At 33.1% G+C, this 27267-nt stretch overlaps 1 protein-coding gene across 1 annotated transcript; it reads right to left on the bottom strand.

Annotated features, from left to right (window-relative positions):
* Positions 1–69: 69 nt before the first annotated feature.
* LOC129217790 (uncharacterized) lies at positions 70–27105 on the bottom strand. The gene is made up of 8 exons (XM_054852132.1): positions 25729–27105; positions 24888–25037; positions 24731–24805; positions 24437–24562; positions 12906–13072; positions 8928–9268; positions 7125–7380; positions 70–437 (listed from the first exon to the last, which is right to left on the bottom strand). Exons 1-8 carry the CDS (start codon positions 26692–26694, stop codon positions 101–103), a joined length of 2418 nt encoding a protein of 805 aa, XP_054708107.1. The 5' UTR covers positions 26695–27105; the 3' UTR covers positions 70–100.
* Between the last annotated feature and the right edge of the window lie 162 nt (positions 27106–27267).

Below are 27267 nucleotides of genomic sequence, written 5' to 3'. Positions count from 1 at the left end.
ATCTACTGAAAATGTTTATATGAGTAAGAATGCATAAAAAGCGTTCTTTCAACAAAGTATTTATTAATAAACAGTTTTAACATTATTTTTAACAAAACATTTAGTGCATAGAAAATAACTTCTTAATTAAAATATCAGTTTTACATTCTTTCTTCAAGAGCATTTTCCTCATCCTCTTACAAGTTTCTTTTTTCATTAAAATAGTTCCTGCAAGATGAGAGGATCGTAATTTTTCAGAATTTGCCCACAGCTCATCTTTAACATTATGAACGTGAAATAGCGAACTCAAAATATCAGCTTCATCCTTCATGGAGTGTAGCACTTGCCTCTGATATTTACGGATCTCATCTGTAGTATATAAACTTGCAGCAATAACGACATCTTCGGGCAAACACTTGTACAATTGCTGGATGAGTAAGGATGTTTCCTGATCATTGCTAAAATGAAATATTTATACATATACATGTATTTATCGACTTGAAATACATAAAGTTTATCACAGGAACAAATGTTCACTGAAATGTAAAGAAAATGACTATCTAGCAGAGTTTTTATCTTTTTAGTTCTAAAGTAGTTGAAACAATTCTTCATTTTTTCAGCAATTTAAGAAATACGCCTAAATAAAAGTAATGCGAATATTTTTTGAACACAAAATTTACACATGTACCATTGACAACCAGTTGATTTGCTTTTATGTAGAGCTGCCAACTAGAGGGATACAATTTGAGGAGCAGTTCAATATTGCAATAAAACAATTATTATACTTAAAAAACACTAATGATAAAACCACTTTTGTAAGTGAATTTATTTTGATAATTATCTAAAACTAGGATACAAATATCATTATCATTATTATTATTTTTTGATAAATAAAACTTCTTTGAAAACTATGTCACACTTCAAAGATAAGCACCTTTGAATATTCTTCTAGTCAGGGCCTGATTACCGCACGTAGGGTGTATCGAAAAAACTTTTTTTCAGAACTCAATTTGGTCTGTTGATAAAAAGTTGCCCCTACCGACCCACATACTACATAAAAAATTTCATACAAATAAAAAAATATTTAGAAGCTTTTAATTTTCTTTAAAAAATATGTTTTTTTTACATTTTTTTTTTTTAAATTTAGAACAAATGTTAAAAATTTCAAGTTGAAAAGTGTACATAGTGAAGTCGGAGAAAAAGTAAGGGGAAAAAAACTATTATAAACCATATATAGGTCTCTCGCATTTATTCTAAACATGTGTGATTTTCACACAAAAAAAGCATTTTACTAGGCCACATGTGGCTTGGTTAGAAACTTGTTTATGAATGTAGATTCTAACTGAATCAACACTTAAGACTGGGAATCACCTGTGATTTATGTGGGGTAAAGTAACATAAACTATAAGCAAACTATGAACATCTCGTCACACAGTGCCTGTGTGATATGTGCAGTACATAAGCGCATGTCATGTGATCTCTCACGGCAGCTTTTTTTTTCTCTATTGACTTATAGTTTTACTTTATAGTAACTACATCATATCACTGATAACAGATTATTTAGTAGTATATTTGTCTTGCTTAGTGAATGTGCGGTGAAGTTTGTTGGTTTTAGTTATGAGTAGAGTACCTCAATCGACAAGAAAATCTACGGAATTGCCGATAATCGGCCAACCCAAAGATATAAGTACTATGAACGTTCTTCCCACGAAATTTGATGTGTTGCGATGTTTTGAATGGTCTCGAAAGAGTTTTATGTTGGAGGGATGCCGTCAGCCAATAAAATGGATGATTGCTACGCGAGTGGCTCAAAAGCTTAAGGAGTTGTGGATGAGCGCTTCTATTCCGACTTCTAGCAGAATGAACATTTTGATGATTTTTAGGGTACATCAAAAATGGGAAAACATTAAAAAATCCTCAGGAGCTAGCAGGAAGCATTCAAACAGCTTCAAAGCATCTACAAAGTTGTTCAAGTCTGATATTGAAAACAGTATTTTTGATATTTGTTCTTGCAAATGTCAAGTTAACAACTGTCGGTGTCCAGCTGCCAAAAAGGTTCCTCCATTAGAACGTACATTTTGTAACGACCCGCGGGGTTTAAGACCTACGATTATAGGAAATATAGATAAAAAAGAAAGTAAAAAGCTAGAAAAAAAAAACAAAAGGAAAGACGGTTTAGATCTTTGAAACTACTAAATGTAAATTTAGAAGAAACTAAAAATATTGAATCAAAAACTCAGAGTCATCTTACTGACGAATTTTATTCAGAATGTGACTCAATATCTCAAGAATCAAGCGAGCAAAGTGAATATGAGGAAGTGCATCATAAAAAAGACCAGAAAAATGTTTCTACTATTTCAATAAAACAAAAATTGCCAAATATCCTCCCCTCCTTTGCAAGAGCTTGTGACCGCAGATCCGTTTCTAACAGATCTGGTGCTTAGCTAGCTACTGCTCTTTTCAAAGATATCAGTGTAGTTAATTGAGAAAATCAAGCAGCAGTAATAGACAAATCCAAGATTTTCCGCGAAGGAAAAAATTTCGTCAATGTATGAGCTCAACGCGTACTTCTGAACTACTAGCTTTAGTACACTATTTTTGAATATTTTTAGAAAAAGTTTTCTAGCCTTTTTTTTTTCCAATTTACATAATATTCACCCTTTTTTTTTGTAAAAACAAAGAATGAAATTTTATTTTAGCGTTTCAATTTCAAACTACTTCAGGTGTGAAACTACTCCTATATATATTAATTGTCGCCTAAGTGAGCTATAAAATATGTTTTTAGGATGGAGAAGGGCTCCCGAAACTCTTTCCCCTAACAATACCATAAAAAAAGCTTAATATTGCTTTTCTAGCTTTAATGTATAGACATTTTGTAAGGAAAGTTCTCAAACATGGTGACTAAAAAAGATTCATTTTTAGGCTTTCATGCTTGAAACATTTCCTTTGGAGACAACCCATTGGATCAAAATGTAATTTAAAATTGTTTTCAGAATTTCAATATCAAAACATTTCAAAAGGCAGCCCCCGAACCCCAACGCGTCTTCTCGCATTGTCCAAGAGAGCCTCAAATGCATTTTAAAGACTTCAATTTTGAAAAAGATCTCCGAACACTCACTTTTTCTAATATTACTACAAAATATAGAATAAATTGTGTGTCTGAAACTATAATTTCTAAATTTAGCCGAAGAAATTAAAAGCCTTAATTAATTAGTGGGAGACTTAAAGCCTTAATTAAGAAGCCTTAATTCTTCTCTAGACGCTTAACATCTTCAAACAGAGCCAAAAATTGGTCTTCTAAGATTTCAACTTTTATAAATTTCCGGAGGGTCCCCTCGAGCACCTCCTCCCTAGTGTATCAGCAAAGATAGCTTTAAATTTCATTTTAGAAATATCTTCGGGAGAATCCCCGAACCTTTTTTCTTCACATGCAACCTAAAAATAACTTCTTGAAAGAGGTTTCGGAAGGGAAGGAGGCCGATAGAGTCAAGAAGAGGCAGGGGGTCCTCTTTGCTCTATCTTTCCCAAACCTAAACCTTAAGTCACATCTTTAGGTAGGGCCTCAATTTTGAAAAAATTCTGGAATAAAGACCTGACATCACTTTTGTGACGCTAGGAGATCTCCCTAACGTTGTCAAAGAAGGCGTACAGTTGAGTTTTTTCGATCTTTAGGGTCATAAAACTTCCAGAGACAGCCCATGAACTTTTTCCATTTTCCAAATGAAACGCCACCAAGGACAGCCTTTTTAAGACTTAATTGCTCCTAGAGACCTTCCAAAAATTCCCATTTTCTAAACTCAACCAATCATCAACTAAAATTGCCTCTTTCAGGTTTCACTGACGAAACTTTTCCAGAGTCTCCGAGCCCTCTTCATTTCCTAAACCTCACCAGTTATAGCCTAAATTGGAGTGTTCAATGTCGAAAGACTTCTAGAGGAGAGCCGCCTAGTAACGTCAAGTCACCAGAAGTTGCGTGAAACTCCTTCTTAAAGACTCCAACTCTTTTGAAAATTTTTCAAAGTAAATCACCAAAGAATTCCTCTCCTAACATCCCCAAAGATAGTCTACAATTGTGATTTCCTGAGTTCTACAGGGGAAAACTTTAAGAGAGCCCCTGGATCTAAAAATTTTGAGCCCATCTGCAACAAAATCTCTAAGGCCCCTCCCCAGAGGACAGCAGTGTATATTTGCAATGTTAAGAAGTCTTCATGCTTTTTTTTTTTTCAATTTTCTTCATTCAATTTCTTAGGCCGTTGGGCCAATTGAGGACGTACCCCGCACCACGAGGTCTGTGGTTACGTAGATCTGGGCCTACCCTGGGCCATCACAGATAGCATAAAATAGCGTTTTTAACATTTTATTTGTGCATATTTCTGGAAAGAGCATTCGATTCCCTAATATCGCTTAAGCTCTTGAAATTGACTATAGTAAGGGAAAATACTCGGGAAGGAACCTCAGATCATCAAAACTAAAGGTAGAACAGGAACTTTTATTGATATTTGCCGAATTATTTAAAAATGCTGGTTTTATGAATTTTCTTTAAAAAAGTTAGAAAAAAAGTTACTTTGCAGAGAAAGAGTTGGTATTTGCTTGTAAGAATTTAGCTGTTTTAAAGACTCTTAAGAGTCAACTGAAGTATAGACATGCAGGTCCAGAGAAATGACCCTGATTGGTCATTCCCCTATCATTGCTTTTAACTGCCTTTAGGGACTTATATTTCGAAATACCTCCTATTTGAGCCCAAAAATTACATTTTGACCCCTTCCCTTTTTTTTAGTGACCCCATCCTAACAGGGTTGTTTGGTTTAAACCAAGTGTTTTTTTTTTAATCATGGTTTTTTTTTTTTTTTTGAAAAATTTTTGTTTTTCCCCAAATATTTTCATAAATTTTACATACTAGTGCAAAGAGTAAAATCTAATTAATGCAAAGTAACTAGCAAAGCTTTGTAGATAATTACAAATTTAATAAAATTAGAAACTTATATTTTGCTAAATAGTTTTTATGTATGTATTTATTTATTTATTTTTTCTTTTTTAAAATTCTTGCAGCTTTTTTATTAGGTATACATAACTATACAAGGCAGACCAACTAAGTTTTTCTAAAATTATATGTAAAAAAATCCAAGTAATTCTTTATAATTTTTTAATTGTCATTATTTTTCAGTTTTTTGCATTTCAAAATAGTCCAAAAAGCATATTTCAACCAAAACTTCATATACAACCTAATTTGCTTGATCACTTAAAATTTATAGAGATAGATTATGTACAATTGAAGTGATGCATAGTGTAAAAATATCTTAACATTAAAATATTTAAATAACGAGAAAAACCATAGCTTAAGAATTCCAAGAACACTTAGAGTAGGCATAAAATTGCTCTTATACTTGCAGAATTTTTGCATTCTCGATAGACGATGCAGCCAGAGCAAGAAAAGAAAATACATAACATTATGAAAACAGAAAATATTCATAAATTCTGTGCTCTTATAAAAAAATAATAATAATAATGCCAAATTTTCACCAAGAGCTTTTTTGATCCTAATATAACAAAAGAAATGTCATGTATGAATGGTGGAAGAATCAATAAACATTAATTTTTATGTCAGTCTTCATTATTAAAATATGTTAAAAGAATATTTTCATTTAAGTTTGTACTGAGGCTTTTAATTAAAATGACTTTTTTTTCTTTGATAAGAATATTGTATTCCTAAATGTATTAAACCAGGAGAAATATTGTCTACAGTTTAAAACATAATGATTTTCTTCAAATCTACTAGTCTTGTTTCTATAAATGTTTTCACTGATACATTAGGTAAATAAAGTACATGATTTGTATTTTTTTTTTTTAATCTTTACACAAAACATGCGTTTATCTTTTGATGATTCATTTGTAGATATTGCAGAATACTTTCCATGTTTAAGCAGGCGTGACTTTAATTTTACTTCTGTTTTTTTATTTATAGTAGATAGCTATGATTATGAGGAAATTAATTGGTAAGAATGTATTCTTAGTTAGTTGTAATTAATAATGTCTGAACTATCACAGTAAATTATTTCTTTGATTATTTATATCAAGACCCATCTACGTATTGTATTTTTTATAATAGTTCAATATTTTCAGACAATATTCTCCAATAGAAATTTCTAAGTATGAGGAAATGAAATTACAAGATTTTACTCTTAATTATTTAATTAATTACAAAGCAATTAGGTGCAAATTATAGGTGAATATTAAACATTCCTCAACAATTAATTTTTAAAATCTTCATAAGTTTCCAAAAATAAAATCATCTTTCTTACAAATAGTTATAAAAACCAAATAAATCCGTTTTATTCCAAAAAAAAAAAACATTTTTTTGGGGAGGGGGGGGGGGCTCAAAAAAAAAAAAAACGGTTTTTACACCAATCCTGCGTCTTAAACCAGAAGCTGGGTCCGCTCTTGTACACACCCTACATGTACTAAAAACATAAGTATACATAATGCAATCTAATCTAGCTTTCAATCATTCCTTTTATTTTCATACCTAGTTTTGGCACTATTTTTCACAATGTTTATGACAGGGTTGTCCATCCCCTCCAAGAGCAAGGGCGCCCCCTTAAGTACCACAAGCCTCCCCACCCCAAAAAAAGAGCAAAACACCCCTTACAACCACCCCCTCTAAAAATTTCAATGGTGCAGTATGCACTATGACCCCATCTAGGCACCCCTGTTGAAAAAGTATTTCAGTCTTTATAGATTTAACCAGTAGCAGAAATAGTGTGCCACAGATTCTTGAGAAAATCGGTAGACTACTTCTTAGTTTGGGGAGAAAAAACCTAAAATTAGGAAAGAAAACAAAAATCTCAAATTCCAGCTAATGAAGATTTGCACCACATATTCTGGAATATAATCCACATGTCCCACTTGTATTAGTATCTTAATTTTAAGAATTCTTGGAGAAAATTTAGAGTTTACAATCGATCTCATATCAGTTTATTCTGCAGACCACTTATTGATTTTTAATCTGTGTCACATACTGCTGAAAAAGCTCGGCTACTGCGTGGATTTGAAAACCCGTACTGAAGAAAAATAACTTCTAATAAACTTAAACTTAAGATAAATACAGCACAGTGGCCCAATATCAATATTTTCATTAAGATACTTGCCTTGTAAATGCTTGGACTTCCGCATTTTTTTGGTCAACAAGTTTAACAATTATATTCACATTAAAAAGAGGGGACTGCATCTGTTTGAATATGAAGTACTTTGAAGTAGAATCTTGAAGAATGTGCACTGCATCACGGAAATATTTCAGCAAAAAAAGATCCACATCAGTAAGAGCAGAGTGCAAAGAAGAGAAATTCAGAACAATTCGCTGCTGTAACAGTTGAATCAACATCAAATCTTCGAAAGAGGAAACTTCTAAAAGTATTAAGAAAATTTTAGATTTGTTTTACTTTCGTTATAAAATTGAATGATGCAAACAGAAAAAAAAATCTTAATATAAGCCCTTATAGAGGTCTACATTATGTAGAGCAGCTTGGGTTAGTTGAGCTATGATCTTGACAATAACTACCTCTTTTTGGAGGGTTCAGTAAAAAAGAAATATGTTATTGGGATAGATTTGAGTAGAAATATTTTTGCATAAGTATTACAAAAGTACACAACTGAACTCATCATCAAAACATAGTTAAACATTGTCAGAGTCGAAACTCAACTTAGAGCCTTGCTATACTCTGTTTACATAAAAGATAGACCAAAAATAAACAAATTGGTTGCCAGAAGGTTTCCAACTTTTCTGGTTTTTTCTAGAATAAAAACATTTAAACCAGTATTTTTCATTCGCTTGGCACCTATTTGTTATTCTCCAAGTTATATATGTGATTGACACCATCAAATGGTGTTTTTTTTTCTTTACAGCTAGTCTAGCTTTCCTGCAGACACACATAACAAATACTCTTTCTGTTGTAAATTTCAATTAACAACATTACAACAGAAGAGGAAGAAAAATCAAATAAATCAGTCATCAATCTTTCTACTTTCTATGTAAATATCTAGGCTTGCTTAGATGTCATTATGTGTTAAAAAAGGTTGCGACAAAATTGCTAAAGACAACTTATTCTAGAGAACAGTCATTAAATAAGTATGTAACTAACCAAAAAATTGTTCCAGAGGTATGAAACTTGGCATGCTGATATGATTTGAATAGTTAGGTAAATAATAAATGTTTTGAAACAAATGACCAACGGTGTTGGCACTTGTATAACTTAGATTTACCTTGTGCAGCAGGCAGCTTAACAACTCATACTAAAGTCCATAGGTTATTAGAATTGGACTACTATTTTTGTTAGACAGAATTAAGAAGTATTGAGTATAATTGAGTTCCTCAGACCTATTTATATAGTATTTTTTTGTATGTCCATGGGTACAAAGGCACCCCTCTGCGGGGTGAATGGGGAGTTGTACCCACGGACAAAAAAGATGGCTTTTAAGATTTTTTTTTTTTTTTTTTGAAGTTGAAAGCTTTGAGATTTTCACCTGACAAAAATTGCCAAATTAGACGATAAGTTGTAGATTCTTCCAGAATTTTTTTTGCATCGATTATCTATTTTCAGAGACCAGCAAAAATTGAAAAGATAATTTTGTCCGTGGGTACAGCATCTTTCCCTACTGGTGCTTTTTTTTTTTTTTTAATTTTGTGAATGTATCCTAGTTTTGATTTTTTTTGCATGCAGAATGCACTATGACCCCTGTAATATTATTTAGCAATGCTCTGAACTCTAAAAACATTGTTACTGATTCAATTAAATTTTTTTTTAAATAATAACAATTATATTAAATAAACAAATAACAGAGTTGATGTTGATATAAAATATTAAGTATAAAATATAAATTGAACTTAAACTCTTTTGATGACTTCTATATTTTATAATTTTATATTGATGTTATGAGATAAAAACTGAACTTACCATTCAAGAGGGGCTGGTTCAGAATATCTTCAACTGCTAAGGTTTTCTTGAAAACAACTTGATGCTGCGCTAACACTTTTTTTTTCTCTTCCACAAAGATTTCGTTATCAAATTCATCAGATGACCCATCATACCATGATAAAATAAAAGATGCATCCATAGTCTCTTTCAACATCGGTTGAAGCTCAAAACTTACTATTACTGAAAATAATTCTGAAGAATTGATTTGTCTATGACATTTTTCATCCAATGAACAATTGGTCTTATTAAAAATAACTTTTTGTATGCACTGAGTATGTTGGCCAGCAACTGTTGCTCTAATTGTAGGATCACAGATAGGTCTGAAAGTTAAAAATATATTAACATCCCACATTTATTTTTATAGCTCTCTTAAATTTATCATCAAGGTTTACAAATACAAATACAAAAGTGACGACCAGCAACAGGCTCTGGGCCCAGCCAGACTGGTCCTAGTCAATTTACAATCCCAGTGAAGATCAATGGCCCTCTTAAAACTATCTACTCCCTTGCTCATTACCACCTCTTCCGGTAAACTGTTCCAAGGTTCCACTACCCTGCTAAAATAATAATTTTTCCTAACATCCATGTTAGCCTGAGATTTAAATAGCTTAAAACAATGACCCATTGTCCTGTTTTCAGTGCTAAACTTCAGCCCTGTAACATCTTTCATTTTAATAAATTAAAACAACTGAATCATGTCCCCTCGGTCTCTTCTTTGCTCAAGACTGTACATTTTTAGCCTTCTAAGCCTGGAATCATAGTCTAAGTGAGACTAAAATTCACACAACTTTTCAAATGTTAATAAATAAAGTCAAATTTCAAATTTGAGTTGGCATTGAAGATAACAATCATGTTAAAAATAGAATGAAACATGTTGCACACACAAAAACGCTTGATATAAAAGATTACCTTACACAAATTATATAGAATTTTAGACTGAGCTCTCACTGTGCAATTTGTTACAAATCTTCTAGCACAAAACTCTGCAAACATAAAAAAAAAAAAAAACTACTGTGATCCCTTCAATTTTATGGAAAATATTTTTTACTATATGTATTAGTTTTTGAAACAAAAATTCATGTATAAAAATGAAGCATTTATAGCTTACTTCATACTAATTGTGTAGACAATTTAATGCACGTTCATTCAGTTCAATCATAATAATATTAGGCTTTTTTTTAAATTTTATTTGCGTTTTTATAAATATTTTATGTACATTCTGTTTTTTTTGTCTTACATTTTGTTTGTAATTATTTATATTTAATTGATGCTTTCTCACAAAATGTTTTGCACTGAAATTTAATACTTGATAAAAACGAAAACTTTTGGAAAAGACTAACATACAAATCTTTCTATATTTTTGAAGACCAAAAAATATCTGATCATTCTTTCAAAAAAAAAAGATCATATCATGAGTAGTGATGTGGATCGGGTAAATACCCAGCGGGTAGGTAAATATTTTTTGGGTATTTACCCGGGTATTTACCCAAGGCCTGGGTAAATACCCAAAAACTGGGTATTTTACAAAAAAAATGCAAAAAGTGAATGAGAATTTTTTTTTTTAAATCTAAATATGAAATAATTGGTAAAATTGATACATACATATATATTACACAGTTTATAATGTTTTTTATTGAAAGACTTGATGAAATTATGAAAGAAACATATCGTGAACTAAAGAATCTTTCTTTTCAATGTCATAATTGGAGAAGATGTGAGCTTTTTTTTTGTAACCAGTTAAGCTTTTAACTTTTCGTAGAATGGCTTCTTATATCTGAAATTTGGCTATCAACATTGATTAGGCATATTCAACACATTTAATGTGAATATCATATCAGATTGCTTAGATTTCACACAATAATTCTTTACATATGTGATCAGAATACAATTTTTGGGCAAAATTTTATTGTTTTGTATATGGTTGGTTATACAAGGTGTATTCTGAAAGTAATGCAATGGTCTTTTCCAGGCCACTTTTATTGGTCGGAGTATAATCGAACTACTTGGTTTAGGTGAGGGGGACCGTAAGGTTTTCTAGAAAACCAGTCTTAGGGTTTTCCGAGCTGTGGAAGTGGCCGGACGTAAGTTAATGTTAACCTCTGCGCATTGACTGTGACACGGGAAAAATGGTATGCGATTAAGTTTTGTTGCGTAACCAAGAAAATCTCTTAAGGAGTCTAACAAAATGATTCATGAGGCTTACGGGGACTCTTCTCTATCCTATTCACAAGTTTTGAGGTGGTTAAAGACTCTGAAGAGAGAGATGTTCAAGACGAACAACTCTCTGGGCGACTGTCAACCAACAAAACCGACAACAATGTGGCTTGTGTTCCTCAAATGTTGAACTTTGACCCTCAATTGACTATCAAGATGGTTGCTAATGAACTGAACATGTCGTTTACTGCTGTGTTTTGCATTACTCAAGATTAAGCTATAAGAAAAGTGCGAGGCAATTTCGTGTCGAAGCACCTTGCCATAGCGTGCTGCAAATCCGCGGTTCCTGGCTAACACCAGATGAAAACGCTGTTCCAACCCCTATAGTCTGGACGTCTCCCCGACAGACTCCTTTTTGTTCCCTCGGATTTAGACAGGCCTGAAATGAACCCATTTTTCATCCCTAGAAGAGATCCAATCAGCCATGACGAAGGCCTTTGGGGCGGTCCCCAAGGACATTACTTTGAAGAATTTTAAGTGTTTGTACAAATCTGGTCAATAAATTACTTTAAAAAAAAATTGCATTGCTTTTGGAATAGATCCTGTATATATACATAGTGGAATACACACAGAAAATTATTTTAGTTAAATATAAATTTTTGAAATAAATACCCGGGTAAATACCCATTTTGGGTATTTACCCGGGTATATACCCTGGGTATTTAACCCTAAAAATAAATACCTGGGTATTTTACATCACTAATCATGAGTTTACCTCAAAAGTGATTGTTTGGGAGTTTAAAAAAAGGTAGTAAATTGTAAATAGGACTTTGCAGTTGAAAGAATTCTCATTTAGGCAAACAATCATTTAACTCAAGCGTTTTTGGATGAGATAGAAACCTGAAATTTTATATAAAAGTGCATGTTTGATGACAATACATGCTAAAAAAAAGCTAAATTTTCTTTTTTTTAAATTTTATTCCAAGTAAAATATTAATTAAATTTCAAACATAGCTATTTTTTTTAAATTACATTTATTTTTAATATAATTTTAAAGTCATAAAAACTACATGAAAACAACTACTAACAAAAAATACATATTGTTTTATTCAAAGTTTACATGATATATTGAAAGAGATTATAAATTAACTCATCAACACACATTTTTATACGTTTTCCAGTTTAAAAAATATATATATTAAATCCTGCACTTATCTTTTAGCCTTTTATTTTTTTATTATGTAATTTCCGTGTCAACAATAAGGGAAGAAAATGATGACTCTTAATACTAAAATCTGCTAACAAAACTAAAATGACCCATGCACACACATACCTATATTGTCGCCCTAGAGCAACAGTAGGATATCTTACTGGTATTCCTGGGATTAGATGTCTTACTGTTGCTCTGAGGCAACAATATGTACATTTGAAGTAAAAAGAGTGTGTGTGTGGGGGGGGGGGGCTAAATTTATACATCTCAATTTTCTGACCTTATGGTGGCCCTGCTTAGAACATAAAGTGAGGTTAGGGTAGAAAATTAATATACTTTTCAAATTAATATTTTTACAGAACCATTTATTAATAAAACCAAATCAATTCCTAGATTCAAAACAAAGTTTTAAGATAATGAACAAAGAAAAACAACCATCATTCAAAGAGCTCATTTACATGTCACTAGAAAAATTCTAACACAAAATTACTATTAAAGTATTTTTCTCAGCAGAAACATTTAAAATTTCAAAGTCATACATTTTTTTTCCCTTTTTTAAATCATGATATAAATTGGAATACAAGTAAACAAACCTTTCTCCTTCATTACAAAGTCGCCAACCCAACAGCCATCTATTATGGATTACTTTCATCCAGCAATAGTCAATATTTAAGCTAAGTTCAGATGCCCTAAAATTATTTTCAGACTTTTTATTTTCATCTTTGCTCAGTATAATATCAACCAATGATTCCTGAAAGGACTAAAAACAAGGCTATCAGTATGAAGGATGATTGATAATTTAAATAGAATGTACTAACAAGGTAATAAACAAAATGTTTTTCAACACAGTACTTAAAAATGCACAATATTTGAAAGTGCAAAAATTGAACAGGAAAGACGCAGGTATTAATATCAAAATGAATTATTATTAGCTCGCCCACTAGAGGGCGCCTGTGATGCAGGGAGTGTTATTGCTGCTGATTTGATAAGTGTTTTCTTACTATAATTTTTCATTATTACTGTCTAGTTTTAGGTTTTTTTACTTCACTTTATCATGTAATTTAGTTTTATTGTGTTTTGGGGGCTCATTTTTGCTGTTATTGTATTCTTGAAGTGTTTTTGCATTTTTTGGAGCTAAGCCTAACATGTGGTGATCTCCTGGTTTTTGATCTTGTGTGCTTTATTGGGTGTAGCAACTCTGTTTATTTACTGCTGTTTTTAGTATTTATTCTGTGTTTTTTTGCATTTTTATCTTTCTGTTTTGCCTTTTGGAACATATTCACTGAGTAGAAATGGGTGTTATATGCATTATGAAAGAGGTAAAGAGTGGGAAGGGGGACAGGTGGATCTCTTGTGATTTATGTCATATGTTCTGCCTGTATAAGGGGGAAAATGAGTCTGTTTTTGAGGAGGATTATATTTGCACTAAATGTGCTGAACTCTCAGACTTAAGACTTAAGATGCTAGTTTTGGAAGCCCAGTTAGCATTAGGGTGTAAGCCAGTTGTAGAGGGTATAAATGTTCCAAAGATTCAGGGGGAAGTTTCAAATGAGGAGTTAGATTGGGAAACTAAGGGTGTAATTTTGGGGGACTTTATGGTAAGGGAGGTGGGTAACACAGTTGGGAGAGTAAAGCGTAAGGTGGCTAGGTGTTGTTTACCAGGGGCTCGGGTAAAAGACGTTAATATGGTTGCTGAAAAGAAGGGAGTATTGAATAAGGAGGACATGGTTACTTTGTGGGTGGGAACAAATGATGTAGGCCACAGTAAAAATGAGGAGTTTTCTAGGGAATGGGAATCCCTGTTGGATAAAGCAACCAGCTTTTCGACGAATGTCCAAGTGGTTGGTTTGCTTCCCAGGTATGGAGTGCATAGGAGCTGGCTAAATCAACGTGCGAGGTGTATGAACTTGCTACTGAAGTCAATTTGCGAAAAGCGCAGTATCAGGTTCATTGATGTATGGAGTCATTGTAAACGGGATTGGATTGCTAGGGATGGCCTGCATCTGAGCTCTACAGGGGTCAAAATGGTTAGTGGCTTAATTTTAAGGGCTTCGGAGTCAAAAAACTAAGTTGGAATGGGGGGCATGGTTCAAGCATCAGGTATCGAGAGAATGAAATTTTTTTGGGTATTGCTAAAAATGGAAATAAAGTGATGAACAAGAGTAGTAAAGTTAACAATTGTAATTTAGGAAATTTCAGGGTGTTAAATAAAAGCAACTTAGGCATGCTTAAAGTTTTCTATACCAATGCTCGCAGTATTAGGAACAAGATGGATGAATTGAAAAGCATAGTTATGGATGAGAAGTTGGATGTTATTGGAATTACAGAGACATGGGCTACCGAATCTGATGCAGAGTTATTACATATTGCTGGGTATAATTTGTTCAGACAGGATAGAGTAGGTAAAAGAGGTGGTGGGGTTTTATTTTATGTTAGAGACAATTTTATTTGCAATGAATTGGTCATAAATGATAAGCCTACTGATATTGATATGGTTTGGCTGGAGTTGATGAGCAGTAAGGGCAAAAAGCTACGGTTTGGAAACATTTATAGGCCACCTAATTCAAACCAGGGACAAGATGAACAGATGTACCGTATTATTAGTGACATGTCCAGTAAGGGATCCGTTATCATAATGGGGGATTTCAATTTTCCGGGTATTGATTGGAATAATTTTTATTCTGGTAATGGCAAAGAAGAGGAATTTTTAAAAGTAATTGGTGACTGTTTCTTAGATCAAGTTGTAACTCAGGGAACTCGAGAGGAGGCAATTTTGGATCTAGTTTTTTGTGACATAGGTAGTTTTGTTCAGGGGTTGAGTGTAGGGGAGCATATTGGAGATAGTGATCATAACAGCATTAGGTTCCGGGTTAAATTTGAAGTGTGCAAAGATGATAATTTTAGGTTTGTGCCCAATTTCAGAAACACTGATTTTGTTGCACTTAGGCAGAGCTTGAAAGAGGTTTTTTCGTCAGGGTTGGAAAATAGCGACGTAGATCAGCAATGGACGGAGTTTAAGGATAAACTTGCTAAAACCGTTGGGGACTATGTTCCATTTAGGAGAAAAGGTGTTAGTACCAAAATTTGACCCATGTGGTTCTCCAGGGAGACTAAAGAAGCTCTTAATTATAAGCAAGCCACTTTTCGTAAGTTTAAAGAAACTGGTCAGAGTGCAGAGAGACTCCAGTATAGTAAGGCAAGGCGAAATTTTAAGTATTTGGTACGGATTCAGAAAAGGGAATTGGAGCAAAGGCTGGCAGATGACATTGATGGGAATCCTAAGAGGTTTTTTGCTTACGCTAATTCTGGGAAAGCTCGAAACAGTCAAATTGGGCCTTTGGTTGATGAGTATGGAAATTTAATCCAAAACGATAGGGATATTGCAAATGTTCTAAATAACTTTTTTTCCAGTGTGTTTAACGATAACTGTATCTCAACAGTTGACACTAACAAGACACAAGCTATTATACAGCTTGAGGATTTTGTATTTTCCAGGGAGGAGGTTTTATTTCATTTGAAAAAGATTAAAGCAACTAAAGCTCCGGGACCAGATAATATTTATCCAAAAATTTTAGTAGAATGTGCAGAGGAATTAGTGGATGTTATTTTGAATATTTTCAATGCTTCTTATAACTCGGGGACGGTGCCAGAGGACTGGAAGCTGGCTAACATAACGCCACTCTTCAAGAAGGGGTCTAAAGGTATTGCTGGGAATTATAGACCTGTAAGTTTGACTTCGGTGATTTGTAAGATTTTCGAAACTTTGATCAAAATTAAGATCATGATGTTCTTAGAGACTAATAGTCTGTTGACTAGTTTGCAGTATGGTTTCAGGAAAGGTAAATCCTGTACTACTAATTTATTGCATTTCTACGACAAGGTTACCTCAGCTTTAGATAACAAAAAATGAGTGGATGTTGTTTATATTGATTTTCAAAAAGCTTTTGACAAGGTACCGCATGTTGCTCTTCTCAGCAAGTTAGCTGACATTGGAATAGGAGGAAAAACTTTACTTTGGGTAAGAAATTGGCTTACTGGTAGGAAGCAAAGAGTAGTTGTGAGAGGAAATCATTCTAATTGGAGTGATGTTTTAAGTGGGGTTCCTCAGGGATCAGTTTTAGGGCCTCTTTTGTTTATTATATTTATGAATGACATCAATGAAAATATTTCTGGAAGCATGAATTGTTTTGCTGACGATGTAAAAGTTATGGGGATTGTCGAAAATGAAGAACAAGTAAAACAGCTGCAAGAGGATTTAGATCATATTACTAAGTGGGCAGATAAATGGGGTATGGCAGTTAATGTAGGGAAATGTCAAGTGCTACACTTAGGTCATGGAAATAAGCGTATGAGATATCGTTTACAGGGTTCAGTCATAAATCAGGCAGAAAATGTTATGGATCTGGGTGTCTTTATAAATCAGGACTTCAAGTTTAGTCAACAGTGCAGTATTGCTAGTAACAAAGCCAACAAAATGCTTGGGTTCATCAATAGATCTATTTCAAACAAATCTAAGAAAGTTCTTCTGCCTTTATATAGGAGTTTAGTAAGACCTCATTTGGAGTATGCTGTTCAGTTTTGGTCGCCTTATCTGAAGAAAGATATTTTTGTATTGGAAAGGGTTCAAAGAAGGGTAACTAAATTAGTAAGGGGACTCTCAGATTTAGATTATGATACCAGACTTAATAGGCTTAACATGTATAGCCTAGAGCAAAGGAGAGTCAGAGGGCACATGATTCAGTTATTTAAATTTATCAAAATGAAAGATGTAAATGGATTAAATTTTTGCAGGGAAAGCAGGACAAGGGGTCATTGTTTTAAGCTATTTAAATCTCAGGCTAACTTGGAAATCAGGAAAAACTACTACTTTAGCAGGGTCGTGGGCACTTGGAATAGCTTACCGGAAGAGGCGGTAATGAGCAAGGGAGTGGATAGCTTTAAGAGGGTCATTGATCTTCATTGGGGACTAATTAATTGACTAGAACCAGCCTAGCTGGGCCCAGAGCCTGTTGCTGGTCGTCACATTTGTATTTGTATTAGTCAGAATTTATGATGCCATACACAGTGGTATTCCTAGTTCTGGTATCATTCTTTCCCTTTCCTTAAAAAACTTTAGATGTTTCATGTAAACACTAGCAATATCGGCATGGCGATACCCGTGCTAAGAAGTTAAAGGAAGTTCATTGAACAAAAAAAAAAAAAAAAAAATTAACTTGAATTCTAAATTTTGAATTCAAATTATGTTTTTCGCAATCACGAGTTGCGATGGGACCCTGCCCATTGGGTGTTATTGTTTCTAGAAACGGCTCCTGTCCTCCCAAGCCTGCCCCTCCTCCTAGGCAGTTACGTGTGTATAGTGTGTGTGAAGGCGCGCGTGCATGTGTAGGCTTGTGTGTGTGCGTAGAACTGTGTGTGTGTGCGTAGAACTGTGTGTATGCATGTAGGCTTGTGTGTATGTGTGTAAAGGCTTGTGTATGAGTGTGTGTGTGCGTGTGTATGGATATGCGAGTGTGTGTAGGACATGGACGCCATCGACCAGGAGAAACGGTTTCCAGGAGGCAGTGCTCGGAGCCGCGCCTGCAGAGGACGGTGAGCGGTGGTGCTGCAGAGGCCACCTGCTCCAAGCTGAAAAAGGCACGGACACCAAAAACAGTCAGATAAAAACAATAAGCAATCGTGATTGCTCAAAAAAAATCTACCCCCCCCCCAGCCCTCTTCTGAAATGAAATGATTATTTTTCTTCAATTAAAATGCATGCACACCTTTTCAAAAGACCTATTAAAGTCTTTTTAGAATTTAAAACTATTTGCCAAAACACATAAAAATATTAACAGTACCTTTAAAACTCAAAATAATCCTTCAACTACATAGTTCATTGCTTAACACGTCAAGCAACCATGCTAACTTAACCCTGCCCTTTATCGAGTGAAGTGTTTTTTTTCTCCTGCAATTTTAAGTGTTTCTCTAAATAAACAATGCTATAATAAAAACGTTATAAAGAACAATCAGAATTGAATAATGTGACAAATCAATTTATTTACTTAGATAAGTAACTATTTTCAACTATAAGAACAAAAAACAAACATTGAAGAAATAAGGAAAAGAAAACCCAATAGAAAAATCCTGCAAAATAAAATTATGTACCTGAACATCGGAAAAAAAAATTGCATTCACTGATGCACACTGAAACATCTGTGCACAGAACCTGTGCACACACTGAAACAACTGAAACACCTGTTCGCTGATCACAACAGCGTAGTATGGGCCTTGCAACTATCGACACTGTCTGCTAGGGCCCTCTCGAAGAGTTAACTTACCTTGCCATCTATTAGGAATTCATAGAACTAAACAATTAATTAAACATTTAATTTGCAATTAAATATTTCGGTCAACCTGATTTTAAAAAAATAGCCTATAGCCTTCCTCAATGAATGGACTATTCGACACAAAAAGAATTTTTCAATTCGAACCAGAAGTTCCTGAGATTAGCGCGTTCAAACAAACAAACTCTACAGCTTTATATCATTAGTATAGATGAAGATCAAACTAATTTCAGAAACAACCCCTTTTTATTTATGGGTCATTCTTCAAAAAGTGTAACTTTTCTGTCACATGCCTTTCAGAGTAAAAGCTTTAAAGAACAGTTCATTTAACATTTATTTTTAATTTCATCAAAAATATATCTATTTAAACCTGCCAATAATTTTATGATAATAAATTTTATTTTAGTAAATTTTTGGTTCACAACATGTGAATTCTCACCTCCGTGGCATGTTATACACTTTGTGTGACTGTTTATGTTGCTTAACAACTTGTTTAATTAAAAGTATATACAGTAGAGAACCAATTATCCGGGAAGTGCGGGACCATCGCTATCCCGGATATCTGAATTTTCCGGTTTTCTGGATCTCTAAAAAACGCTATTGGCCGATTGTTTGTAAAACTTAAATTACTATAATAAATAATTATGCATATTAAAATAAGAAGAAAACAGTTCAGAAATGCTTATAAATATCGAAATATTAAAAACTAAAGGTGAGAGAATAATTTAAACACCAAAAAACTTAAGTTATTCATAATACCCGAGACCCTCACATTCTGTTTGGGGAAGAAAAAACAAATCCACCGCTTTTCGATGTTTTAAAACGAAAGAAAATGAAGGGAAGGGCAAAAAATAAGTTTTTGAACCTAAATGTGCGATTTTTCTACTATGGTGTAAAAAAGAATTCGCTTTCATGATCGTGTATTTTTCTTTTTAAAATTTTCTGTAAAGGTTTTGTGTTTGAGATTACGGTAGTTATTGATAATATATGCTTTTGTAATTCGTTAATATCAACATAAATTTGATTTATGAGTTCTTGCAGCCTTAATAGTCTTGCGTTTAATAGATTTCTAAAATTCACGATCAACTATCCGGAAAATTTGCGAATCTGATTTTCGACGTTTCCCGCACTTTCGCGACGTCACTTACGCTAAACGCGTTTAATTCAATAAAATACTGCATTAGAATGCGACAATATTCATTTCCTTAGCCATCACTTAAAATAAAAGACGAAAATTTCAGACATACGAATGTAGTTTCTTATCAAGAAAATATTTCGGAAATTTTGATCCGCATCAAGGATAACCATTTGAAGTTGGTGTTTGCAAACATTTTTCCGAGTTATACGTGAGTAATATGGTGTTTATTAAGAAATCGCTCATATTCTTTTTGGTATTTAAAAAAAAAAGGGGTTAATTTTTCAACAATTACCAAAAATGCTTATTTTTAAAAAATGGCGGGAGAAAGTTGCCGGTTTTCTGGTTTCCCGGTTCCCGCATAAAAGGTTCTGCACTGTACTTATTTATTTATTATTCCTTTCACAAGTGTCTCGAATACTAATTGTTTAAGTATATTTAATTTTTTAATCTTGTGTTTTAGTTCGTTTTAGTAGGACAAGGAATCATGTCACACAATAAATTCTCACCTCCTTACCTAAACAGAAAATGCCCTTCCTCATTAACACGTAGCAGTAATGACATCAAATTTTATTTTCCATGATAAAAGGTAGCCCCCTTGTTTATTTTCAGTCATAGTTGTAGTTGTGAGATTTTTGTCGAAAAACAAGAAGATAGATTTTGCTTTAAAAGCTTAGTGTGGTCATTCTTACTTCTCACCTCCGTGAACTGGAATTTCAGGAATGTGAATCAAAGTAAAAAAAGAAGTAAACTTGTTTTCATATGCTTAACATGTGCAGATTGTAGCAACGAAGAAAAAAACATTTTCCCTGAAAAATGTATCTATTAGTCCTATATTAATGGAAAATTCCTCACCTCTGTGGCAGACCCTTATCAATGTCATTATTTCTGAGGTGAAAATAAATGATGGAGAGGAGATACATCAATTATAGGCAATCTACTAAAATAATAAATTGCCAGTATATCTTCAAATTTACTAAATACTATTTTTTAACATACATTTGAAACTATTAATTAAGCCGTACTTTAATTAAGAGAGCTTAATATTATATTCCCACTAATCATTAAAATAGCTGATTGTTTCCACAATTAACAAAATTGCTACTTTGACATTAAATTGGCCTCAAATTTTTAATTATTAAGAGTTTTTTCTTTTTTTTTTTTTCCGTGAACAAGGCATTTTTTAATTTATGAGTAAAATAATTGGAACTTAGCTGGGCCATTGTTTATGGTTACTTCTAGTAGGTAACACTTTCATGTATGAATGAAAAAAAAAAAGAAAATAAAAGGTTTCAAAATGAAACATATTTGCGTTCAAAAGTTACGTTTTCTGGAGAATGACCCTTATGTGGTGTAAACGAAGTTTAATTTACAATTGCATTTTGTTGAAAATTAGCCTGAATGCATATGTAACCTCCCCTTCTCCCCATCCTGTTGAAATTCGAAAAATTAAATATAATTTCAGATGTATAAGGGAAAATTTTAGAACTCATACTTTGAGAATTTTCAAACTTTTAAATTCACTGAGCGCATCACCCCTAAAAAAAGGCTTATATTTGTGACGCCCCCCTCCCCCTTGTATGATGCTACTGGCGGTTTGGGAAATATTTCTGATAATCAAGTTGTAAGGAGCTTGCTGACCATTATTTTTTATAACATCCAAATCCAAGCGTTGATTATTGTACCTATACACAATGATAACGATTAAATTAGACTTATTTTAATCATTTTCTACATACATTTCACGTGATTTGCTCCTCCTTTTTTTTCGGAAATATCTATTCTTCACTATAATTTAACATGCGTACAGTGAAATCCTGTTACAATGAGTACCAATACAACAAAATATCTGTTCCAACAAAATAAATTTTCAGTTCCGATTTAATCTTCATTTACTTGAACTTCATTACAACAAAATTCCTCTCACAACAAACAAAATTTGCAGTCCCTTGAAGTTTGTTGTGATATAGGATTTCACTGCATCTTTAAATTGTGGTAAAGTACAATTTGAAAAAAAAAAAAAAAAAAAAAAACTTGATACAGGTTTAGTACATTATTTAGTTTGACTTTAGATAAAGATAAAACACTGAATGAAGTATTAATTAATCAATTGATTAATGACCTAAAGAAAACTAAAAGAAAAAAAATGTATAATGAAATTTTTTGTCAAATTTAAATATTTAACCTCCAATATCTTTACTAATAATTAAGCTGAAAGTCTCTTTGTCTGGATCTCTCTCTCTGTCTGGATCTCTGTGACGTCCATAGCGCTTAGACTGTTTGGCCGATTTTCCTGAAATCTGGCACACAATTAGTTTGTAGCATGGAGATGTGCACCTTGAAGCGATTTTTTGAAAATTTGATTTTGTTCTTTTTCTATTTCAATTTTAAGAAAATTTTACCAAGCAAATTATCATAACATGGACGAGTTAATTACCATTACATGGACAAGCAAATTACCAAAACATAGACGAACAGATTACTATAACATGAGCAAGTTAATTAACATAGCAAATTGGCAAGAAATTCATCATGCATTATTTGTAAGTATACAGGCGAATCAAATGACCATTTAATTTTCTACTACGGGAAAAGCTGTGCGGGAACCACTAGTCTAAAATAAATGAAGATGTTTTGTTAACTTTTGCAGTTTAACAAAAATACATATGCATATCTTGTCTTTTTAAAAAATGCCAAATTGCACCTCTTGTTATAAGTTGAAAAAATTGGGAAGCAAAATAACTTTTCTGGTCAAATGCCAGTATGTGTTTTCCAGTTCAAATAATTCTTCACTGATCATTTCCTATTCCAGCCATACAAAGCAGTTTCTAGTAGGTACTTAATAAGGAAGAAACTTTCTATGTTGAGGTCCCTGTGTGTATAGCTACCGAGAATGTTACATTGACTAATTCCCTTCTCAGCGAAATAGTATATAAAAGTTCTCTAATTAAAAATTTTCTGTAAGAAGCTTTCATGCTGTTAAATATGGATCCAGCTTCTGGTTTTGGAGGGGTTTATTATCAGAAAGGGGGATTAAAGAGCAATGTTTGAGTGCTAGTATAGGATCTGGCAGGAATTTTTTGAAGTATGTTTCAAAAATGCAGTTTAAGGTTATGTTTAGTTGTTAAAGACAGGTGGGTGGGGGGGGGGGGAAGTCCTCATATTCGCACTTGCATGCTACAGGTGACCCCTAGATCTAATCTCTAACTGTATAAGTAGTTTAGTTGGTAAAAAATGATCAAAAAAATTTTCATCTCGAAGCATATTTGATTGTCAACACATATTACATGCCACAATTGAGAAACAGAACTTTCTTTTCTTTTTGCACTTTTGAATAAATATGTTGGCAAATTCAATAACGTTGCAGGTGTCATCTAATTCTAATCTACAGCTTACTGGTACTCCATTACTTAAAACTAGTGGTACCCGCACGGCCTTGCCTGTAGTTGAAAATTAAAAGGTCATTCAGTTTGCTTGTGTATTTACAAATAATGGATGACGAATTTCTCGCCAATTGGCTATGTTCATTCGCTCTCCCATTTCACGTCATGATAATTTCATAATTTACTCGTCCATCTTATGATAATTTTGCTTCAGAAAATGTTCTTAAAATTGAAATAGAAAAAGAACAAAATCGAATTTTCGAAAAATCGCTTCGAGGTGCACACCCCTATGCTACACATTAAATTTGTGCCAAATTTCATGAAAATCAGCTGAACAGTCTAGGCGCTACGCGCGTCACAGAGATCCAGACATCCTCCAGACAGAGAGACTTTGAGCTTTATTATTAGTAAAGAAGATTCTTTGTGATATTCTTGGAACATTTTTCATGGGTGCCCACATGGAAAAGGGGGGGAGGAGGGTTAGGGTGCAAACTGTGCCATTAAAATTTTTAAGGGGTGTTTTGAGGGGTATTTTCATCATTTGGGGGGGGGGAGGAGGGGATCCTGTTGTTTTTTTGGGGGGGGGGAGGCTGTACCATAACTGGTCCATAAAATGATTGTGGGTCTTTGCTTCGGCTACTGGTCTGCTTTAGAACTTCTGTTTGGGGTTTAGTAAAATAGACCTCTGTTTGCAGAATTAAATAGCTTAAGTATTGCTTAAAATTACAGGCGAATGGTGCCCCAAAAAAGTGGGAGGTTCAAAGGCGATGTGGATGAGGGGGCAGGTGGGGGGGGGGGCGGGTACCACTACAGATTTTTTACCACTGATATTTTTTATGAATTGAAGTTTAACGTAATTATTGATACAATGATCTCTAAAAAATTAGAAACCCGAGATTGAAATTCGGGATTGATGGCCACAGTATACTCCTTTCTTCCAATTTAAAGCCCCATTTAGTTTCTTATGAAGTAATAACTTGAGAAAAATATAAAACCCATATTTATAAAGTCAGTTCTTCATTTTTAAACAGGTGAAATGATCAGTTTTACCTTTTTTGATGGATTGTTAATTTTGAACTTGGAAAAGTGGATGGGCACAGTTCCTTTACTAGTAAAAGTGAAGGGACAGTTGCACCCTCGCACAAGCGCTCTATGCTTAAAATTTAACTAAACACATTTTTGGAAAGGTCTGCAGAATTGACATACATATATTTTTCATAACTATCTAATCAATTTTAAATTTCATCTAGTGCAACCTATAGTGATTTAATGGTTACACTTACATGAGAGGAATAAATGCATTCTTCGGATAACAAACTGGGACAATTTAATTTCATTAAAGAATCAACAGTTGCAGATGTTTTTCTTGAAATTTCTTGCTCTTTGGAAGATATGGCTAATTTTCCAGCCTATGGAAAAGGAAAAGGAAGAAAGAAAAAAAAGGTAAATTAATTAAATGCAAAAGATTTTTCATTAATTAAATTTAAAAAATACAAATATATCTTTTTAAAAAAAATTCATCTTCTCTGAAAGTTTACATTAAATTGATGTTGAAATATTGACAGAATGTTACTTACTTGAACCTTTTTAGATAATCCCGAAATTGTAGCAGCTAAGCACTCATCAGGCAATGTTGTCTGGCTAGCAACATTCTGCATTAGAAAATAAAATTTTTTTGAAAAGACTAAAAACTTTAATAATTTCTCATATAAAAAAAACATTCAAAAACATTACCATTGGCAGCACAGAATATAAATCTATCAGCAAACAATTATCTTGCCATGTTGAAAAATCTGTACATTTTAACATCAGCAGTTGAAGAGTTCCTTTCATCAAAACATCTCCAATAAACATCATTTCAATATTGGACCACGATTTGGTTGTCTATAAATGAAAAGAAAAATGTGTATGAGTTGTTTTGAATGGAAATGTACTTAGTGATATTATTAGTTGCTAAAAGCTTTGAAACAATAATTAATATTATTAAACTATTATAAAATAAGTAAAATTTCAGAAAAAAAGTCCCATTATGCATAACTTTAAGGAGAGAAGAAGGGAAGAGTGCCCAAATTTAACGCAAATGCAAAGCATAAAATTACTTGAAATACACCGCCAGCTCAGTCATTTCCAGCCGAGGACTGAAATTTCATGCTTATTAGCACTCATCAGCCCGGCATAGGAAAGTGACTGAGCTGGAGATGGAAAACCTCTTAAGGAAGCCAAGAGTGCGAAACAAACTGGTAGCTAATATAAATAAGAATTAGCAGACCAGACGAGTGACAGAAACAATGGTTTGGTTCAACTCGAAGATTGAACGCGAGGCAAGGTATATTCAGTATATACCTTGCCTTGCGTTCAATCTTCGGTCATCTACCAGTCTGTTTGGCACTCTTGGCTTCCTTAAATGGTTTTCCATCTCCAGCTCAGTCACTTTCTTATGCCGGGCTGATGAGTGCTAATAAGCACGAAACTGCAGTCCTCGGCTGGAAATGACTGAGCTGGCGGTGTATTTCACGTATTTCTGCTTTAGCCCTGGCTAATGGGGCGGTAATTTTCTGAATATAAAATTACTTACCTGCAACTGACAACCATCTTTCTTCTTTGAAATGTATAAAATTGTTTTGTCAGAGCCTATTAAAAGTATGTTTATATCCATTTTAGATACAGCACATATGTTAACTTTAATATCAACAACATCAACAGGGCATGAAGATATAGAACAGCAATATTTTAAGCTGTTTTTATAAAATACAAAACATTCAGTAGCAGAACAAATTATGCAACTGGCATCTTTCCATTCTATACTTTTTAAATCAGCATTGATATTCAAAGGGAGACATAGAAGAGATACATTAATTGCTTTAACCATGTTTTCAAAAACTTGAGGAAGAAATATGTCCTTTGGTAATATTTCCCAATTTACAGACGACTTTTTACAATCCACTGACAAGCCAATACTGATAATTTGTCTTTCTGATGAAGAACTGCAACTAAATATTAAAAGGTATCCCAATGTTGAGTGACAGTTGGGATTAAATGGCCCCAATGATACTATCTGAATAATATTTATGAAAGAATACAATGAAAAAACATCCTTTAAATTCACAATACAGGTTTGGAAATAAGACAGAAGATTTACATGTAGCCTGTTTTCAGAATATGCGAAGCACACAGGACCGTTAGTGAAAAATATATCACTTGGAGAAAATTTTGCCACTGATAAATTTTGACAACTAACAGGAAGAAACTTGCCGTTGAATGAATCACAATACAAAAATATCGAATATTCTTTATTTGTTACGACTAGAATCACAATAGTTTTTAATCCAAATAAATAATTGTCGACAACTTCCATAAAAACATCTTGAATGAAGGAATTTTTTTCTGCAATTCTTAAACTAGAAATTTTTTTGAATGTATCTTTTTTATTTTCTTCTTTCAAACCAACATATGCGAAAAAAACTAAACTAAACTTAGCTGCTTCAATAAATGGAACTACAATCTTACTGTTATATAAACACATTCGGTTCAAATAATTCATTTTTTTTTTTTAAATTTTTGCATCAATATCACAAAGTTTTTGAAACTTGATTTACAGGAACAAAAATAAAGCTTTGGCTGCACAAAATATAGAAAATGAAAGGTGCATCGCTATATTTATAAAAATGAAAGCGCATAATTAAAATACAGGTTCAACTATTTTTGAAGTCGATAGATGATTTGGCACGCAAAATTCTTTCATATACAATAGTTAGTTGATATTATAACTTTTTATAGTTAGTTCTTTCCATGAAAATAGTACAGGCCGTTTCGACATGAAAAATTCTCTTTTATCTTCAAAGAAACAAGCTACATTATCGCCAATAGTAAAAAAATTATTAGTTTATTGATTCATAATTGAGGCTTGTGTTACATGACACACCGAAAAATAAGAAAAATCAAAAAGAATGTAAACAAAAATACGCGGGTTTTTCGTTCGCTTGCTGCCAAAGTTGTAATCACAATTCTAACTCAGAAACAAAACAACTTTCTCCACCTTTTTGTACTTGAAAGAAGAAAAAAAATCTTTCGTTTTCCGATATTTTCTTTTGTTTATTTGAGTAAGATTAAAAAG

This window comes from Uloborus diversus, chromosome 2, assembly GCF_026930045.1.
Source record: "Uloborus diversus isolate 005 chromosome 2, Udiv.v.3.1, whole genome shotgun sequence".
NCBI lineage: Eukaryota > Metazoa > Arthropoda > Arachnida > Araneae > Uloboridae > Uloborus > Uloborus diversus.
The sequence above is the reverse complement of the archived record's forward strand: the minus strand, read 5'-3'. Positions and strand labels throughout refer to the sequence as shown.

Excerpts from the sequence above, each read along its gene's own strand:
- LOC129217790 (XM_054852132.1), bottom strand. The coding sequence starts at position 26,694 with ATGAATTATTTGAACCGAATGTGTTTATATAACAGTAAGATTGTAGTT. Across the intron at positions 24,563-24,730 it reads GATTATCTAAAAAGGTTCAA|GCTGGAAAATTAGCCATATC; the intron begins GTAAGTAACATT and ends CCTTTTCCATAG. Across the intron at positions 438-7,124 it reads GAAGTCCAAGCATTTACAAG|CAATGATCAGGAAACATCCT; the intron begins GCAAGTATCTTA and ends ATTTCATTTTAG.